Source organism: Apostichopus japonicus, chromosome 7 (genome assembly GCF_037975245.1).
Source record: "Apostichopus japonicus isolate 1M-3 chromosome 7, ASM3797524v1, whole genome shotgun sequence".
Classification (NCBI taxonomy): Eukaryota; Metazoa; Echinodermata; class Holothuroidea; order Aspidochirotida; family Stichopodidae; genus Apostichopus; species Apostichopus japonicus.
Genome location: NC_092567.1, coordinates 4,980,436 through 4,998,054, shown reverse-complemented (window position 1 = coordinate 4,998,054; position 17,619 = coordinate 4,980,436). Strand labels below are relative to the sequence as shown.

Genomic DNA, 17,619 nt, shown 5'->3' with positions numbered 1-17,619 from the left:
TAAGTGGATGACGCAAGTTCAGATCGTTATAATACTTCGGCGGTGGATTACCCATAGTGAACAGATGATTCCTATTGTTTTTGGTTAAAGTCAAATGTCACCTTAGGTCAACAGAGGTAGGTCAAACAATTATATCTGGCTTCAGATCCAAAGGCAATGAATCACGAAGCTCTAGACTCTTGTTATGCATTATAGCCAGCTACACTACATTCCCGGCCCGTAACATTTATGTTGTGTTACGGTCAGAAATTTCCAGAGAGGGAGTTGGGTCCAACATGTGATGAAATGTAGTGAGATATGTTAATAAGGAAGTGTGCTTACATGCAAACTGGTGCAATATTTTGCCATTTTTTTGTAGTAAAGTGTCTTCATTATTTAGCGAACAGTTTCAAGCACTCCCCCATCTCTGCACACGCCTTGATGATGCATTCAACAGTAGCATACTTCAGTAAGTCAGGGGCGTGAAAAAAATACTGATGGTGTTTGTTTATTCAACAGTATCAAGTAGACTATTATACTGTTTATCATCTTTGTGGTATCTGTTTTACATGCTATTTGAAAGGATAGCCTAGCAAAGAACCAGTGGCATAGTTAGGGGGCGCAATGGTATAGGGGCGCCCAAATGTGGTTTGGGCCCGTATAAACTGAACTAAAGCTGTTGACATGGGGCGAAGTTTGCCCCCCCCCCCCCCCGATCGCCATTAATGCCCAATACGCTACTACAAAGAATTGAAGTCTACTATTAGTTCGCGTTCTCAAAGTAAATCACTGAAGCTGCATAAAGAACTACCATACTACAGTATATTAAAGCTGTAATGCCAGAAAAGATAATCGCACGTAGCGCGACATTTTTTCAAATCTGGATTTAACCATTGACCACACTAAATGTAATATCATATCGTCTCTGCTTAAAACAGCCTGATTTCGTTGAATCGGCCTCATTTTTTAGTTTTGATGACGTCACATTGAGTCATATCTAGGTTTTGACGTTATAGGTACAAACCTGTCAACCTGTTTGACTCCAAAATAGGGAGAATAACATTTTTCTGGGCCAAAAAACAGGGAGAACAAGGGGAAGATAGGGAGGTTGGTAATTTTCAACTGAAATGATATAAATACTCCTAAATAAGTATAGTCTTCTTATGCAATACAATGAGAGAATCATCCAATCAGTGTTTCTTGTTGTAGTTTACAGCAGCTCGCTTCGCTTTCTACAGGGTTTCTTTAGTAGGCTTCCATTTGAAACAGGGAACAGTGGACTCTGGGTACTGTGACTTCATGGCTAGTATGCTAGATAGAGTCCCATCAAGCTTGAGACTTGACCGACTGCAGTCTGTCTTGTTCTTGCGAACTACACTGAATAGCCTTTCCTGTTCAGAGTTACTGTGGGGATTTACTAAGCATAGGACTAATTGTTGGCTATTTTCAGAAATGTCGCAAGTGTAGAACTTAAAAAAACCGGGAGAATAGAATATGAAACCGGGAGGCCGGGAGATTCTGGTAAAAACCGGGAGTATCCCGGTAAAACCGGGAGTATCCCGGTAAAACCGGGAGAGTTGACAGGAATGTAGGTACGTCAATGTGTATTTTCAATAAGCTATTTTGATTGTTTGTGGTCATGTTTCTATCTTCCTGTAATATATGTTGAGGGTGTAAAACCAATCGTTAATGAGCTGTTACAGAGCCTCAAAATAATCGTTTGCGTCCATTTTGAATTCATATTAATTGGATATAATATTCAGTGGGGACACGACAACAATATGAAAAAAAGGAAATCTCCTGTTGCAGTTAGTTCTAGGTTCACTTCCATTTTTAATGAACTAAAAGCCTAAACCCTGCCTACATCGGCTGCCCATCAATCGTCGAATTTCCAAGGAGGGGATTGTCCTGGTGAATTTGTCTGGGCCGGGGGGGGGGGTTGTCCGGGGGAAGTTGTCATAGTTGGGAATTGTGCGGAGTGGGAATTCTCCGAGGGGGGGGGGGGGGGGTAATCGTCAGGGGAATTCGTCCAGTGGGGAGTTGTCCGGGAACCGTATCAAGTATTATCATATGCCGTTTATATAAACAGAATGAAACATATAAGGTGCTGTTAGCTTCAGAATATTATTTCGTTATCTGTTTTAGGAAAGGCCAATTATTAGGGACAATATATTTGTATCTTAATTGCCCTTTACAGGTACCCTAAGAAGTTCATTGGGACGCATCTAAAATATGTCCCTCTTTTTGAAAAAAAAAATGCATCTTGTTATCCGTCTTTTTAATACCAGATGATTTAATACGTAATGGAACTAAAACATCTTATCTTCAATCTTAAAAAGATATCTAGTCATATATCGTAATAATGATAGTATCAACTAAGTACGATATCACGGGGCAAACTTCTTATAATCTTTATATTTAAAATAAAATAAAACTGTTAATAAACTGCTTATCCACTAGAGAGCTTGTGTAAGAAAATGTTTAAAATTATGTTGGTCTGACGTTTTGATCCTAACAGGATCTACTTCAGAGGCTAAATGACAAGTGGTCATTTCGATCCTGCTATAGGATCGAAACGTCAGACCAACTTACCTTTACACGATCTTTGTATTTGTTTGTTGTGTAAACAGTGACTGTCATACAACGGTAGTAAAGTACGTTACAAATTTAGTTTATGGTACAGGCCAAGTAAATAGCTATAACAATAGGCAAGCAAGTTCCTGATTACGAAAGGTAGGTTAGCTGTGAAAAGATGTTAATATTTATATAGTAAGTTATGAAAACGAAGGTAGATACGAGGGGTCTAAGGGAGGGGGTGTCCCCCTCCCCTTTGGATTTTTTTGGCATTTCCAGGTGGCCTCAGATGCAATTTGGTGCAATATAGCACACTTCAACTCCCACTCCATTTTGTAAAGAATTTTGCATTTTCACCTGGCCTTAAATGCAATTTGGTGCTCCAAATGAGATTTTTTCTCATTTGGAAATGAAAAAGGGTTTTTCTGACTTGCGGAGCGGGGGGGGGGGGGCGGAATGATACACTCTTAAAATTCCCGGTTCAGATATGATCAGAAACGGATCAAATATGAACCAAACACTGGATCAATCGGGCACCCAACCAAGCCGGTTCAAAATGATCCGAAGACTTGGTTCAAATAAAATGATCCGATTCCGGTTCAAACTGTTTATTGATAGGATGACTACATTCCGGTTCACATTGATGTAATTCTGGTTCACACTGATTCTATCTTGGTTCAAATTGATAATCCAAAGATAACACAATGATTCAAATGAGGGTCAGGATAAAGTCTTCATATATTTATTTTTACAATATATAACTTATTACGCAAAGTACATAACTACAGGATATAAAACCAATTAATAATTATAGTAACAACAAATCATCTACACACAAAGGGATCCCCAAATATCGTTTCCTGAACATACAAACCTACACAAAAAATATACCAACTCTCCAACTAGTTCAGTTTTGGCCACAAATTATACCTCAAGAACTGATGTTTCTTGGAAAATACAATTTTGGAGTTCCAAACTGTAGGCATAGCCTTAAATTCGATGAAGTGTATGTTAGGATATCAAGCATTATATGGAAGTTTGAAGTGTTATGCTATTTAAAAGAAATTGCTAGGTACTGAAATGTCTGACTAAACTGCTATTTAACTTCAATTTTCCTTTGACTTCTAGAGATAGTGTTAACATGGTGTCATTATGTGTGTTATTATGCCTTGACCTATGCCTTGACCTTTGCTGACCTTTGACTTCCATGTTAAGCAAAAACAATAATCTCCCCAACAGAAGGAGATGATTGAAGTTGAAGTGATATTTACTTTTTTTAATTATGCTGTAAACACACAGGTTTCATGTACAGAGATCTTTGTATATATTACTTCAGCCTATTGCAAGGATTTAAACACTTCTAAAGATGAGATTAAAATTTTATAATACGAAACCATACGAATAAATAGTTAAACAGTTACTTCAGATAACAAAAATAGAGAAGAAAAAGAGAAAACAAATTTCCAAGAACTAGTTAAAAGGATTTTTTCAGTAAGAGGACTTCTAAACTGCAAGATGCTATTCAGCAGCCAAAGTAAACCAAGGTGTGTTTCCAGCAAGAAGCTATGACAATTATGAAATGGATAACAAAAGGTAAATACCATAACTGATAAGACATTGCAAATGTTACAGGCTCACCACAGAGGATGATCTGACTCCCTTCTAAAAACTCTTGAAACTTTATAATCGTTGCAAGGAAGTGTAATGCTCAGTGGACAAAATAAACCAATTAAAAGAATAAGTGTCTCATTTAACAAGCAAAGGTAGACCAGATAGCCTAAAATGATTTGTGATTTCTTGCCACAAAGGAACTGATAGTCCTATTAGATTGGTTGAAGTTTTTGAAGGTTAGGCTTATGTTGGTAAGCCACAAATGTTGACATTTACTATAAATAATTTAGACAACCTTGCACAAGAAACGAGAAAACGTAAGTTGCTGCAGTTGTGTTAGCCTTATTACAAGGTTTTCAGTATGACCATTTAACCTTAATAACTCATCGACATCGATAGAAAACAACTGAAGTAAATGAATGAATATCTACCATAAAGAATATTACACCTTGGCCAAAAAGTTCTTCAGCAGGGTAACACTTGGGGCAGAGGTGCTCTTACCCTTTCCCTCACCCAGTCCATAAATACATTTTTGAATAAAATCCCAGGTGTTTTGACACTCCCATGGGTAGTCCATGTCCAAACGTATATAACTTTAAGACATATATCTAAGGCCTTCAGAAGGCTGTTGCCAAATGAAATGTTCTTCCCTGCCACGACAACAAAGACTTGTTCTGCGCATTCCCTTTCCCCTAAGGCCAACATAAACGGCTGCAACTGCTGCATGTTTTCCAGAAAGTCTGGTATGTTTGTGCCAATCTAAAGAAGAGAATAAGGGGAAACAGTATTCAGATTAAACTTTCCATTAAAATTAAGAGCTTGACAATTATATGCCCCACCCCAATACCACCAACGAGATCAGACTTTGGTGGGCTTTTGAGAGCGACTCAAACTTGCATATCTTTTAACTGGAATTATGAAAATTGCACTATACCCTAAAAAGAGTTTAAGCTAGCTTCGCTAGTTTTAACCCTTTTGTATGACCAGATTTAAAAAGTATCCTATGACTACCTTTTTTTCTAATCTAATGTTTGGTAAACAACAAAGTTTTAAAGACAGCATTTTGGTTGAATCAATTGCACTTGGAATGGGTATTTTACCCCATTTTGGTACCCTTGAACAGAGCATGTATTTATATATTAGTATGTATATATATATATAAATATAAATATTTATATAAATATAAATACATATATATATATATATATATATATATATATATTCATATCAAATATATTTTGTATTAACAAGTATTATGTAATACATAAACATTTATTTTGCGGGCCAATAGAAGTAGCTGTTTTGCATCTGCTGTCATGTAAACTTATGTGTATCAATATAAATGATCACAGATTCAACAAGGTAGGAAGTTTGATTCCAAACTCAGGGTATCATTCTTAAGTGGAAACAGGGCCTTGTTTGATATATATATATATATATATATATATATATATATATATATATATATATATATATATATATATATATATATATATATATATACATATATATATTTGTTTGTGTGTTCTTGTTCTCTTTCACTGTGTTACTCTTACCTCCTCAAACTGAATGAAACGGCACAAAGCTTCAGGAATGGTGGCATGCTTGTTTGGGCCTTTCTTACCAACTGTCCTTGACATACCAGGAGGAAAGAGCAAAGGAAGCACCTGGATGGCAATATTACTCCTTTTCTTATCTGAAAAAAAGTAATAAAGTTCAGAGTGAAAAACATTGGTCTCAGATTTTTAAAGCTTTTTCCTTTGAGTAGACATTGAGTTGAGTAGACTGATGGTGTTACCCACAGTGTGTAGCATCGCCCATCATGAATTTGATTATCCCGTTTTTTTTTTGGGGGGGGGGGTGTCCTTATCTTACAAGTGAGGCCATGTTGATATGTGATTTTTAAAAATAATGCCTCTCAAAGTAATAAATTCGTATCACTTCAATATAACCTTGTTCTGTTTCACTATCTACCTATTTCTAGGTTCAGGAAAGAACATTGTGGCACACCACGTTTGATTATTGATATGCTTGATCTAGTGAAATGAAGCATGTCTTCTCCAACATTGAATGGGAAGGCCTATCAATTGTTTATGCTATGCATACATCAGCATATTTTTTGGTATTAGAATGGACGCAATGTATTGTCCAATTAAATGAAAAACAGACATACAGCATGTTCACCATTTAAATAAATTAGGTAAGGATTTACAATATGCAGTAACTGTATATGCATTTTTTTTCTGACTGAGACATTCCACTATGAGAAATGGCACCACCTAAGCAAACTGTAAATGGAATAAGGAATGCTCTTATTCCTGTTTCAAGACAGTTCAATATTGTTACTAAAAAGAAATAGGAAGTGTCACATTAAGTATTTTATTGTTAAAAAAGTATTAGAAATGGACTACCTTTTTAGCAGAAACCCAAGCCCTTCTTCGCCAGAAATGCAAAATGAAAACAATTGATTAACAAAAAATAGAAAATCACTTACTAGTGGAAAGGTTTCCATGAAAATGTAATATATCTTTCCAATCAACCTGCTTGTTTGCATAGGCCAATACCTTCTCTTCCAGGCTCGGCCACTTCATGAATAGGGCATCACATGCCTCAGGAAACAAAATCTTGAAGTCTTGTTCTACCTACGATAACAAATGTCAGAATGTCAATAGAAGTACACTAACAGTAAGGCCCTGTATTCCAGGTGGAGATCACAATCTATGCTCAAGACTTGCTTTCAAATTATTTTGATGTGGACTGCAATGGCATGACATTCTTTAATTACTGCTTTTTTTCTTATCTTTGACATGATGGTTAATAACCATGACATAAACACATTACATAGAATGACTGGGAATACATGACAATTAATCTCTGAATGAGTGATATTTCAACACAGGACTACTCCTGATATTTTGAACACTATTCTAGAGGTTCTGCCAAACTGTGCGTACATTTACCCACCCTTTGATACTTCTTTAACAAACAGCGTTACATACTGGACCCAACCAAAGTGAAATGCAACAGGCTCCATTGGTCCAGTAGCTGTCTTGTGATTTCACAGCTGAATAAATTACAAAGAGCTTGCTAGCTGCAGTCCAGAATCAATGTGGTGGCGTGTGGTGTTCACTTACTTCAATTTAAGATTAGTATTTGTCTTTGTCGTCACCACATGTACTTAAAGTGCATCTCTGTGCTGTTTGTAGATTACGTACCATTTACGTACCATTCCATCAGTATCTATAAGTCTTGGATATTCTTTTAAGATATCTGAGAATTTCTTCTGTTTATTGTCCCTGATGTCAGCAGCTCTGGCCTTTGCAGTCTTTGCCATGAACTCTAGAACCTGGTCTGCAGGGGCAATATGGCACTTTAACCATGTCACCATGGATGAAAGGTCTTCACTAAAATCATCTGCAGAAGTAAATAGTACACACAAGGATAAAATACATCATATCATGATAAAACTTTCATTGGTTCATAAAATTCTACACTGCCAAGAAGTAAAGCAATTACAGAGCTCTTATCTAGGACCCTGATGCTGTGCCATCATTTCTTCATAGGAAGTTAAGAAGTGTTCAAAGAATATGAGGCAGTATAATATTTAAATTGCAGCAGGACTTACATTAAATATAAAGTTAAACTTACGTAGCCGTCACGATCTTCATTATCTAGTTGCTTGAAATCTCTTACTATGGCTTTGGCCATGGCCAATTTTACGTCAGACTTCGGACTGTAAATGTAAAAAGATAAACCAGACAATTGAAGCAATCAATGAGTTTCCCTACTGTTTCATTAATAGTGTCCTCTTGTTTAGTGCATTAGTCTGCAAGAAAGTAAGCGCTTTCCTTGGTACTTTTCCAAACAGGCTCTTAACATCAAGGAGTTCAAAATCATGAACATAACATATTCATAACATCGACAAAGTGGTGTCCAAAATGGTTTGTAATGGGACCATGCCACTGCGACATTCATTGAATGCACCGAGAAGCATCTGTGCTTACCCTTATTGTAATGAGAAGGCAATACTACACTTACTATTTTCCATACGTTGTGATAAGGTGAGACACTAGGGCATTCATCACCTTTTTCCTGGAGTGGTAGCTTAGTAATCCTGCTTCCATTTCCTCAATTATTGTTCTTTTTTGAAGCTTTTGAAGTATTCCTCGAATATCCTGTAAAAAGAATTATAAATACAGTAAACCTAAGGGGGCAACTTGGATATATAACTTTCTGTTCAACATATACCACAGCTAACTTAACATATTTCATACCAAAGAATAATGGTCTGTTGTATTTTGGCTGGTTGCGTCAGGCCACGTGGAAATGTAGGTTCACCATATCCAGAACCCTAGCCAAAGGGGGACCCAGGATAAGGAAGCCCACATTTGCTCTTCATTTTTTTATCTGGACCATTGATGAATGCCTGATACTGACAAAGATAAATCAAAGGAAAAAGGATACTGGTACAAAGGAAAATAAAAAGCATAATACTACATACAGTAGGTCACAGACTCAGAGTGTAGGCTATACTGTGCGTTCACAGAATCACATCAATGACCTTAACAGTGCTTCTGCGAAGCAAAGTAATACCCAAGAGCACAATTAACTCACCGACACAGCAAACTACTCGCTAACATTGCAGTAGTGCTTAAACGTTAGTATGCTGGGTCCAGTACTGCTAGTGCTTAAAACTGCAAAGTCAACCCGAATCAACGAAGTCGTAGGAGCACAACACGAATTCATGCACTATGGATGTGTTTGGTAGATATATAGATTCGCGAAACACTATCTCATAAAACGCAATGATGCATGGGCATGACAATGAGCTTGTATGTATACCAGAGGCAGGACACCTACAGCCAAGTTGAAGTTAACTAAAAATCTACCGACAGATTCACATTGAAATATTGCATGCTGCCTACTTCTGCTCAGAGTATGTACGGTGACAATATGACGCCCAAGCCCTACCTGAATGTTCATACAAGTGAGCAGTACACCCAACATGCATGGGCTAAGGATGTTGTTGCTAATTTTGTTTTGTGACAATGCGGTTTTGCTGATATATTGAATTTTAAATTAAGTGACAAATAATAGAGGTGACACTGAATCTATAATTATCACTATTAGTTTTGTTTAGCTGGGTTGCTGACTGTCCATTGGGCTTAGCGAGAGCTATGTATGGTATTTTCACAGTTGTTTCATGTGAATGAAAAATAGTGCTAAGTCTACCAGCGCTTATATACGCAACATTTATATTACTCGGCCTACACACATATTTAACGTTACGAGTGCCTGTGGGTGTAAGTAACGTGATTGCCTAAGTAAGGCCTAGAATACTGCACGTATACCTAATGGGTCACGATATACGTAACCGTAGAAAAGGCGAGCCTACATCACAACGGCTCCATTCGACAATCTACAGTATTACGTACAGAAAATTGCATTTTTGGAAAGAAAGTTTAAATTAATAGAGCAACTGGAGTCAGAAAAATGCTGCTCGGGTAACTTTTCATTAACATTTTACCTTTGAAGAATGCGACAAACGTTCCAAGACCCCATTCTACATGCTTTTCTTCAACAAATTCCATCGTTCACTCGAGTCATAGGTTCAGCGTCAGAAGGCACGTGACCAATAGGTTGCTCTCGACCAATGGGAATTCTGCATTGCTGTTGATCAGGGAACTGGTTCAAAAGCGTTTGAAGACTTTCCCACCATGCATGCAAAATAGGTTCGAAGTGATTGCGTAAACGGTTCAGAGTGATCAGAAACGGTTCAAATTAAAATGACACGGAAATCGGATCATTTATTTGAACCGGTAGTTCTAAGAGTGTACTTCCGCCCCCCATATTTTTCACTGGGGGGCTGGCGCCCCCCCCCAGCCCCCCGGTTCCTACGCCCTTGAGTCAAGTCACAAGTCTTTCGCTCATGTCAAGCGTATAACAGCAGCTTATATAGTCATTCTAGACGTAAGCCTAATGATAATCAACGACCGATGTTTAACGAGACATCTTTATCAAGTGCTTCGGGTCCTGTGAATGACGTGTTTCAGTGAGCTCTTGTTACAATGCTATGGAGGCTACTCTTTTCTACAACAGTAATCATATACACTGGGCAGCAACTGAAGTAATATTGTACCGTTATGGAGGGCAGGAGTAGAGGGGTAGCTAGGGGGATAGGCCCTCAAGTATTTGTCTGCCACCCCCAGTCATATACACTGGGCAGTAACTGAAATTCAGTGTAAAACCGGTGTACGTTTACTCTCTTAATACGCAAATATAATGTTAATACAAAATCAAAGATTTACTTACTCTGTACAGAGACTAATCTTGTATCATAATGGAGGGCAGGGGAGGAGCAGAAGGGTCTATACGGCAATAGGCCCTCAAATATTTGTCTGCCACCCCTTGAAATTATCGAAACTGGAATAGAGATAAACATTATAGTATGAAACATTATTGCCTAGGTTTCCTTTTTTTCTGTTGGTTTTATCTGTACCAGGTGTTAACATCCGCTCCAACTGTTATTACCAAGCACGCAATATAATATCTGAGGGTTGCTCAGAAGGAACATTGATCCCAGATTTTTTTGTTAAACATTCTTGGTCGAATTAACCTGCTTATACCTCGACTTTTGACTATTATTTTAGAAAACAAAAACGATTTTATATCTTGACATTTTGTGGTTATATTTCTGATATTTGATTTTTCCTATAGAACAATTTAGACTGATATCGCAACTTTCCACGCTTTATAGAAATCGTAACGTTTGTCATGGAGTTTTGACGATTATCTCGAAATGTTGTCACCAAACGTTTACTGAAAATATGAATTTCATTAAACATGGAACATTTGATTACCTCGCATTGTTTGGCTAACAAAGGATCCAGCCGAATGACTCAGTGATGCCTTAAAGTAGCCTACAATCGTAGCTGAGTGGACCTGGTGTCCTCGACACTGAAGAATGTCTTCATCTAAGAAGTGAACTAAAGAAGATGTGATGATGCGCCCCCCTCCCTCTTCTTTCCTCCGGCCTCCCCTTCCGACTCACACACCTCCCTTTGACACTCCAGGTATCCAGTCATTCGGTACAACGAATATCACCTTAAATTGTGTTATTATACTAATTAACGTCACAAGAAAACTCCGTCTTCAACGCAATCCAATTCCATGATACTAAACTACTGCGTGTACACTGTACAGGGCTATGCGCTGAATGTTAGGAAAGATAGAACAAACACCGTCTTTAACCATCACGCCCCCATCAACATCCCATCCCTAGTAATTCCACTATATATGTGACCCCATGTGTGGCTCCATATAGTGGGTCACGTTTTTCATCGTATATCGAGTGAAATATAGGCTTACTTTGTTCTATGGAAACTGTGTATAACTAGCGCATTGTATGTAAATACTAACAACATCAAACAAACAGACAAGTCGTTCCAGACCCCAGGAAGAGGAGGGTTAGTTAACACACACTGTTTTTTGAGACATTTGGGAGCAAAACACTGCTTCGTGATAACATGTACCGAGATACCAAACTAATAGGTAGCGTGGTTTAGATTTCAATTCTGACCAGTACTTTACATACGGAGTAGTATTACAAAATCCTTAGTTTAATAGTGTAAATATAAATTCAATGTACAAACAAAACAATATCTAACACGTTTAAGTCCAGCTGGAGTCTAACAATGTATTATATTACATATAAAGCATTATTATACAAGTATATATGAACAACGGAAAATGGCTGTGAATGAAAAACAATGAAAAACAAAGAAAAGGAGGATTTTAAGTTTTAAACAGTAAACAATATAATCAGCATCTCATGAATAATCATCAACCAGATACATACACATGATAGGGAATAAATATATCATTTTCAGTGAATTATGGTTTAAATTACCTTTTTCGTAAATGTTCTGTATGTAAAGGCGAACATGAATTATGAATGGTTGGGTATACGTCATGGACATAAACGAATGATACAGTCTCCGGCCCTATACATCATACAAAGTTCACTAATATATTGGTCACTCAGCCGCTTGAGGAATTCTTTAAAACAAAAGAAAACGTAAATACCTTGTTCTGCAGAGTCATGTACAATTTGTTATTAATCAGGAGAACATAAATATTCAACCATAGCAATACTGTAGGACAACACCAAGACAGTCAATTAGATCCCTTTACAAATCGAGTGATTGTTGGTCCATTACACCCTAGCAATCCCTACATATAGACAGGGGAGGAAAGGGTGATGTTTCATTCAGAATTTAAAACCGTTTTTTTTAGGCTTGTTATTGTAAACTGATGTGAGAAGTCATTTAAGTTTAAGGTTAGTCCGATTGTTTTCTTAAATTTCCAGTCAGCATGTTGACCCATTACATACAAAGTAAGCCTATATGACGTCATTCGGTCAGACCACATAATACAATTTGCATAGGCAAGCAAAACTAACTAAGAAAATCTGTCGTAAACAATTGTCAACAATATAAGTATACGGTTCATAATTACTATAATATATTAAGTTACGACAGTTAACAATATCCCTTGTGTATGGCATATAATCTACGAACAATGACATGCCAAAGGGGAAGAAGGAAAGGGTGGTCGACCGCCCATCGTCATTCACAGAATTTTTGTTGCGTTCAGCCGGAAAATAATTAGACCACTACTACGGGATAACCCTCTCCCTTTTTCAAGCTCACAAAGTATTTATTAGCAAAACGTTGCGTTTAGAGCTAATATATGGATGAAATTTATATTCTAAATACGCTTCAAAATGCACCGATTGACGTCTAAACTTTTATTTGGGGGGGGGGGGACCCAGACCCACTAAATGATAGTCGGCTTGAATGACCACAGGGCATCATCCTCTCCTTATAAAATCTTTGGTTCGCCTCTAGTCCTTCTGCCAAGGTTCAGGTACCTAACTAAATCCATCCATGGACAAGATTGAATGTGTCCTCCACTTTTGAAATCCTGCGCGCACTGTCTATGACCCCTGCAGAGAGCTGTAGTACCTGACTATCGGGCCATACAATGTAGTGTCTGTGTTGCTTCATACCTTGCAAGGAACCGTCACGGAATGAAGAGAAAGGGAGCTGAGTTCTTTGGTATAACTTGATCTGTCATAATATATTATGAGTGTATATATCATAATTGCAATTAATTAATCTTAATTAGTGAGCTGTTACATATAGAGCTCCCTGCTATAATTAGGGACCTGTCACTGAGAATAGCTCCCTGCTATAATTAGGGAGCTTATTTTGAGAGAGCTCCCTGGTATAAGTACAGTAGGTAGCTGTTACATATAGAACTCCTTGCTATAATTACCGAATGTTACACATTCCATGTACGATACTTACTCAGCGCTAACTTAGGCCTCAAATCTACAAGTCATTCAATTTCTTTTAAATGAGCGTATAAAATGGAGATGGGAGACTTTTTTTTGGGGGGGGGGGGGGGGCATGGGTGTGAAAAGGTGAAAGATAGTTTCACTATAATCTGGGTATTTTTTCGTACGCAAGCTTTATTTTCAGCACGATACTATATTTTCGCTTAAAATAAATCGAGGCAGATAAAGCAAGATAAAGGTGCTCATTTATATATTGTGTACCTCTGTGACATGTTCAGACCAAGTCATGAAATATTGCATATCATAACAAACACCTCAATCGTGTCTCCGCTCTTAATTATATTAATGTAATGCTTTATTCTCTCATTTGCAAATCCTCTAACTTCTTGTCTAATTTCAACATTCATGGTGGACAAATTAATTCAAATCACCCCCCCCCCCCCCCCACTAACCGATAGAGGATGATAACACCGGATTGTTAGGATCATACTGATTAAAGTTTCTTTGTTTGTTTTGAGATGTGACAGACTCGAGTTTTGTGAACATATTGTTTCTTTAATCAGTTATTACTACAAGTTAACAGTAGACAGTGATTAGTTCACCAGTATATAGGCGTAAGAGATAAAGCTACAAACACAACCGGCTGCTTTAAGCTAAAATCGATCATGCTCTGATCAGGAGCATCAATTCTAATTGAAAGTTGGGTGGGGGGGGGGCAAAATAAGGGAACATGAATAAAACTGAAGGAGTCGGCGAGCAAAGCCTTTTGGGGTGGGGTCCAGGGGCGAATCCCCGCCAGGGTCCAGGGGTCGGACTCTACAAATCTTCAGGTTTACTTCTGTTTGGTGCCTGAATTGATATATGTCATTCATAAATGTATTTAATAAAAGTCACATTTGACAAGATTAGACTTGAATTAAAAAGACTTATCTATTTCACATCCTGATGTAACTTAGTGCATTAATCATGATTATTCAGATTGAAACTTAAACCCAAAAGGAAGCATATAAACTTTGCACACAAGAATATCTTGTTATCCAGACATCTACAACATGCACACATATGTTATTATAAGTACATTTGAAAGCACTATTTGGTATCTAGGTATATTCACTTCATCGGAAACAACAAATCATAAAAATAAAGATATACTTCATGGCCGTAGCCTGGGTAGAATTCCTAGCAGCAGTTAAGGAACATCGAGTAAAAATGTATTGTCCAAATGTTACATAGCGATGCTTTGATGTGCGGATATACGGCACCAGGCGCTTTTTCAAGAAATTTGAGTGGGTTGGTCATTTCCAAAAAGGGACCGTCATGACACTATCTGAGCGGAGCGCCACCATCGGTTGACGCATGGCGTACCAATACAAGTTGTGGCATATGATGGTAGCCGTAGCAAAAACATGGTGAGGGGAAGCCATATGGGGAATTAGGTGTAAATTATATGTAAGGTTTGTGTCATTATTTTTTCACGTCAGAAAAAGGACCTATACTGTACTGCGGGTAGGGGAGGGGGAACGAGCTGAGTGCAGGGGCGTATCCAGGGGGGTTCAACAGGCGCGCGCCCCCCCCCCCCCTATTGGCCGTCACTAAAAAAAAAAATGTTTAGCAAAAAAAAAACTAAAAAAATTGATGACGACCTTTAAGTGAGTTGTCGGTGATCGCTCAACCCCCCTCCCGTATGCTTTATTTTTTGTTTGCCAAAAAAAGGTTCTGGCGAAGTTCGGCGGCATAATAGTTTTAGAAACATAGATGGTAATTGTGTTTGTATTATCACTATAAACACTAAGTGACATGCCAGCCATACTAAATTGTGCATTTTGTGTCCATATTTACTGGCAGTGGCGGCGCCAGGAATTTTTAGTTGGGAGGCTAAGGGGGGGCTGAGCCATTTTTTTGGGTGGCTTACAAGATTGAGTGATCGCCGTCCTGGGGGAGGGGTATAAGGGGAGGGGGTGCCCCCTCCCCTTTTGAAATTTTTCCCAATCCTGGAAAGGCCTACATGCAAAATGGTGGCATTTAGCGAGGCTTTTTTCACCTGAAAATTTCTCCAAAAATATGCATTTTTTTGTGAGTAACTTTAGTCAAATTAGAATGGAAGATACCAATTCACAGTTTTCGTATCACTAACATAATTGAGAAACAACTCATCAACACCTGGCGGATAAAGCTGGATTCTGAATTGTTTTTATCAGTCACCAAAACAAGGCTTCCTGCACCACAACTGAGTCACTGACTATTATCATGTGAAAAATTCATCAAAATTTCCATTGACCATTGTAGCACTGCGTTATGGCTGACAAAATTTGGGTAGACTATATTGTTTCAATGAGTTTTTTTTGTTGTTGCCTATTTCAGTTGGGGGCGGGCTAACTACTTCAGTGGGGGGTTAAAGCCCCCCCCCCCCCCTTGGCGCCGCCACTGTTTACTGGAAATGTTGCTTATTATTAAGGTCGGAAAATGGATCACATATGGCCATGGGCGGCGATCCTGAGGGGGAATATATCCCCCCATGAAAATGGGTGGAGGGGATGTAATACACCATATCCCCCCACCAAATGCCAGGGATAAGAATATTTTCATGCCTACATTTATGCATCATCGTTAATGTACGGCTCTTTTTTAGCTTCATTTCTCGCCTACCATAAACGCAGTGCGATCTTTTCAAATAAAGCGTCTTTATAAAGCAAGAATAGTTGACTGTAGGCTTCATTGGCCCTATAACAACAAAATGTATTATTGCGCCCACGGTATTGATATAGTACATATATGCACCCTCATAGTATCCATATATGCCCTATAGTAGGCCTACACACGTACATGTTCCCTCGAACAGCTGAGAATCTCATGTTACCAGGGTAATGCTTAATACACGTTTCACCTGGATGCCCTAGCAATCGGTACCTAGGAATGTAACTATGTGTTATTGTGTATTGCATGTGTATAGGCCTATAATAGCCTGCATGAGGCCATTTTCTTCATCGAATAATATAAAAGAGCTCTCGAACATTCTAACGTTGCGCCTGAAACAAGATTGACAGGGGCAATTTTCCCAAAATAACACCCGAAATTTAAAAAAAAAGGTATTTTGGATCCTGATTATGAGATATTTCGGACATGACATCCCTATTTTAAAGTTGGGTATATGCCGCTTGGAAACCTCGGGAAGTGCCGTTTCCGGCCATCTAGAGGGTTTGTTAATCCCAAAATTTTCTTGTACGCTTCGCGCCAACTCATGGTGGCGCTACGCTTAGATAGTCAACAAGGTCATATCCCCCCCCCCCACTCGGAAGTACGGATCACCGCCCATGCATATGGCACCATTTTGCATTTCAGCCCTTCTTCGAAAGCTAAAATTTTCCACCCCTCCCCTTAGACCCATCCCCCAGGACGGCGATCATTCATGCCTGAAGCCCCCCTATTGGAAAATCCTGGATACGCCCCTGCTGAGTGAGAGGGCCGTGTAGGGGGCGGTGCCTTATTACTCTTAGTAAAACATCGTGGCACTAATATAGGGGATAACAGTGAAACATATACGTAATAAGTATATGTTTAAGAACCGTAGTTTCACGTTAGACTGCTACACTGTTCATGCAGATTAAATCTTTGGAGCACTCTCTACCTTTATGGTTATTACTGTATAATCCCCCTCTGCCGCAGCCCGCCCCCCCCCCCCTCACTCTGAAAAACACCAGAAACAGTAGTCGCATCAGAGATCGTGCATATACGTGATGAGCAGTTTAAGTAAACCTTATGTTACTTGACCGCCATTCCTACAATACGTGCCTAGAATCTCAGAGTTTGCACACTACAGACTAATTAAATCAGAAGAAATGATATGAACATTTATCGTAGGCCTACTTTCATTTAGAAAGTGTAAATCTTAAAGGGCAGGTACCCATGCGCAGACTACAGTACGGCCCTGAATACTAAACTACTGCGTGTAAAGAGCAATGCACTGACCCTGTTAGGAAAGATAGAAAAAATACCGTTTATAACCATCGTCCCCTCCATCTCCCAAACCCCTTCCATCTCCTCAACCCCCTCTATCTCCCCAACCCCACCATATCTCTCAAAACCCCTCCATCTCC

At 38.6% G+C, this 17,619-nt stretch overlaps 1 protein-coding gene across 4 annotated transcripts; it reads right to left on the bottom strand.

Annotated features, from left to right (window-relative positions):
* Positions 1-3,273: 3,273 nt before the first annotated feature.
* LOC139970320 (uncharacterized) lies at positions 3,274-9,996 on the bottom strand. 4 transcript variants are annotated; one of them, XM_071975986.1, is made up of 8 exons: positions 9,692-9,996; positions 8,439-8,596; positions 8,203-8,339; positions 7,813-7,897; positions 7,391-7,578; positions 6,659-6,806; positions 5,721-5,860; positions 3,274-4,923 (listed from the first exon to the last, which is right to left on the bottom strand). In XM_071975986.1, the coding sequence occupies exons 5-8, from the start codon at positions 7,550-7,552 to the stop codon at positions 4,630-4,632; spliced, it is 744 nt and encodes a 247-aa protein (XP_071832087.1). In that variant the 5' UTR covers positions 7,553-7,578; positions 7,813-7,897; positions 8,203-8,339; positions 8,439-8,596; positions 9,692-9,996; the 3' UTR covers positions 3,274-4,629. The 4 variants fall into 4 exon arrangements, with proteins under 4 accessions (XP_071832087.1, XP_071832084.1, XP_071832086.1 ...); XM_071975983.1 differs by lacking the exon at positions 8,439-8,596 and having other exon boundaries at positions 8,779-9,996; XM_071975985.1 differs by lacking the exon at positions 8,439-8,596 and having other exon boundaries at positions 9,516-9,996.
* Between the last annotated feature and the right edge of the window lie 7,623 nt (positions 9,997-17,619).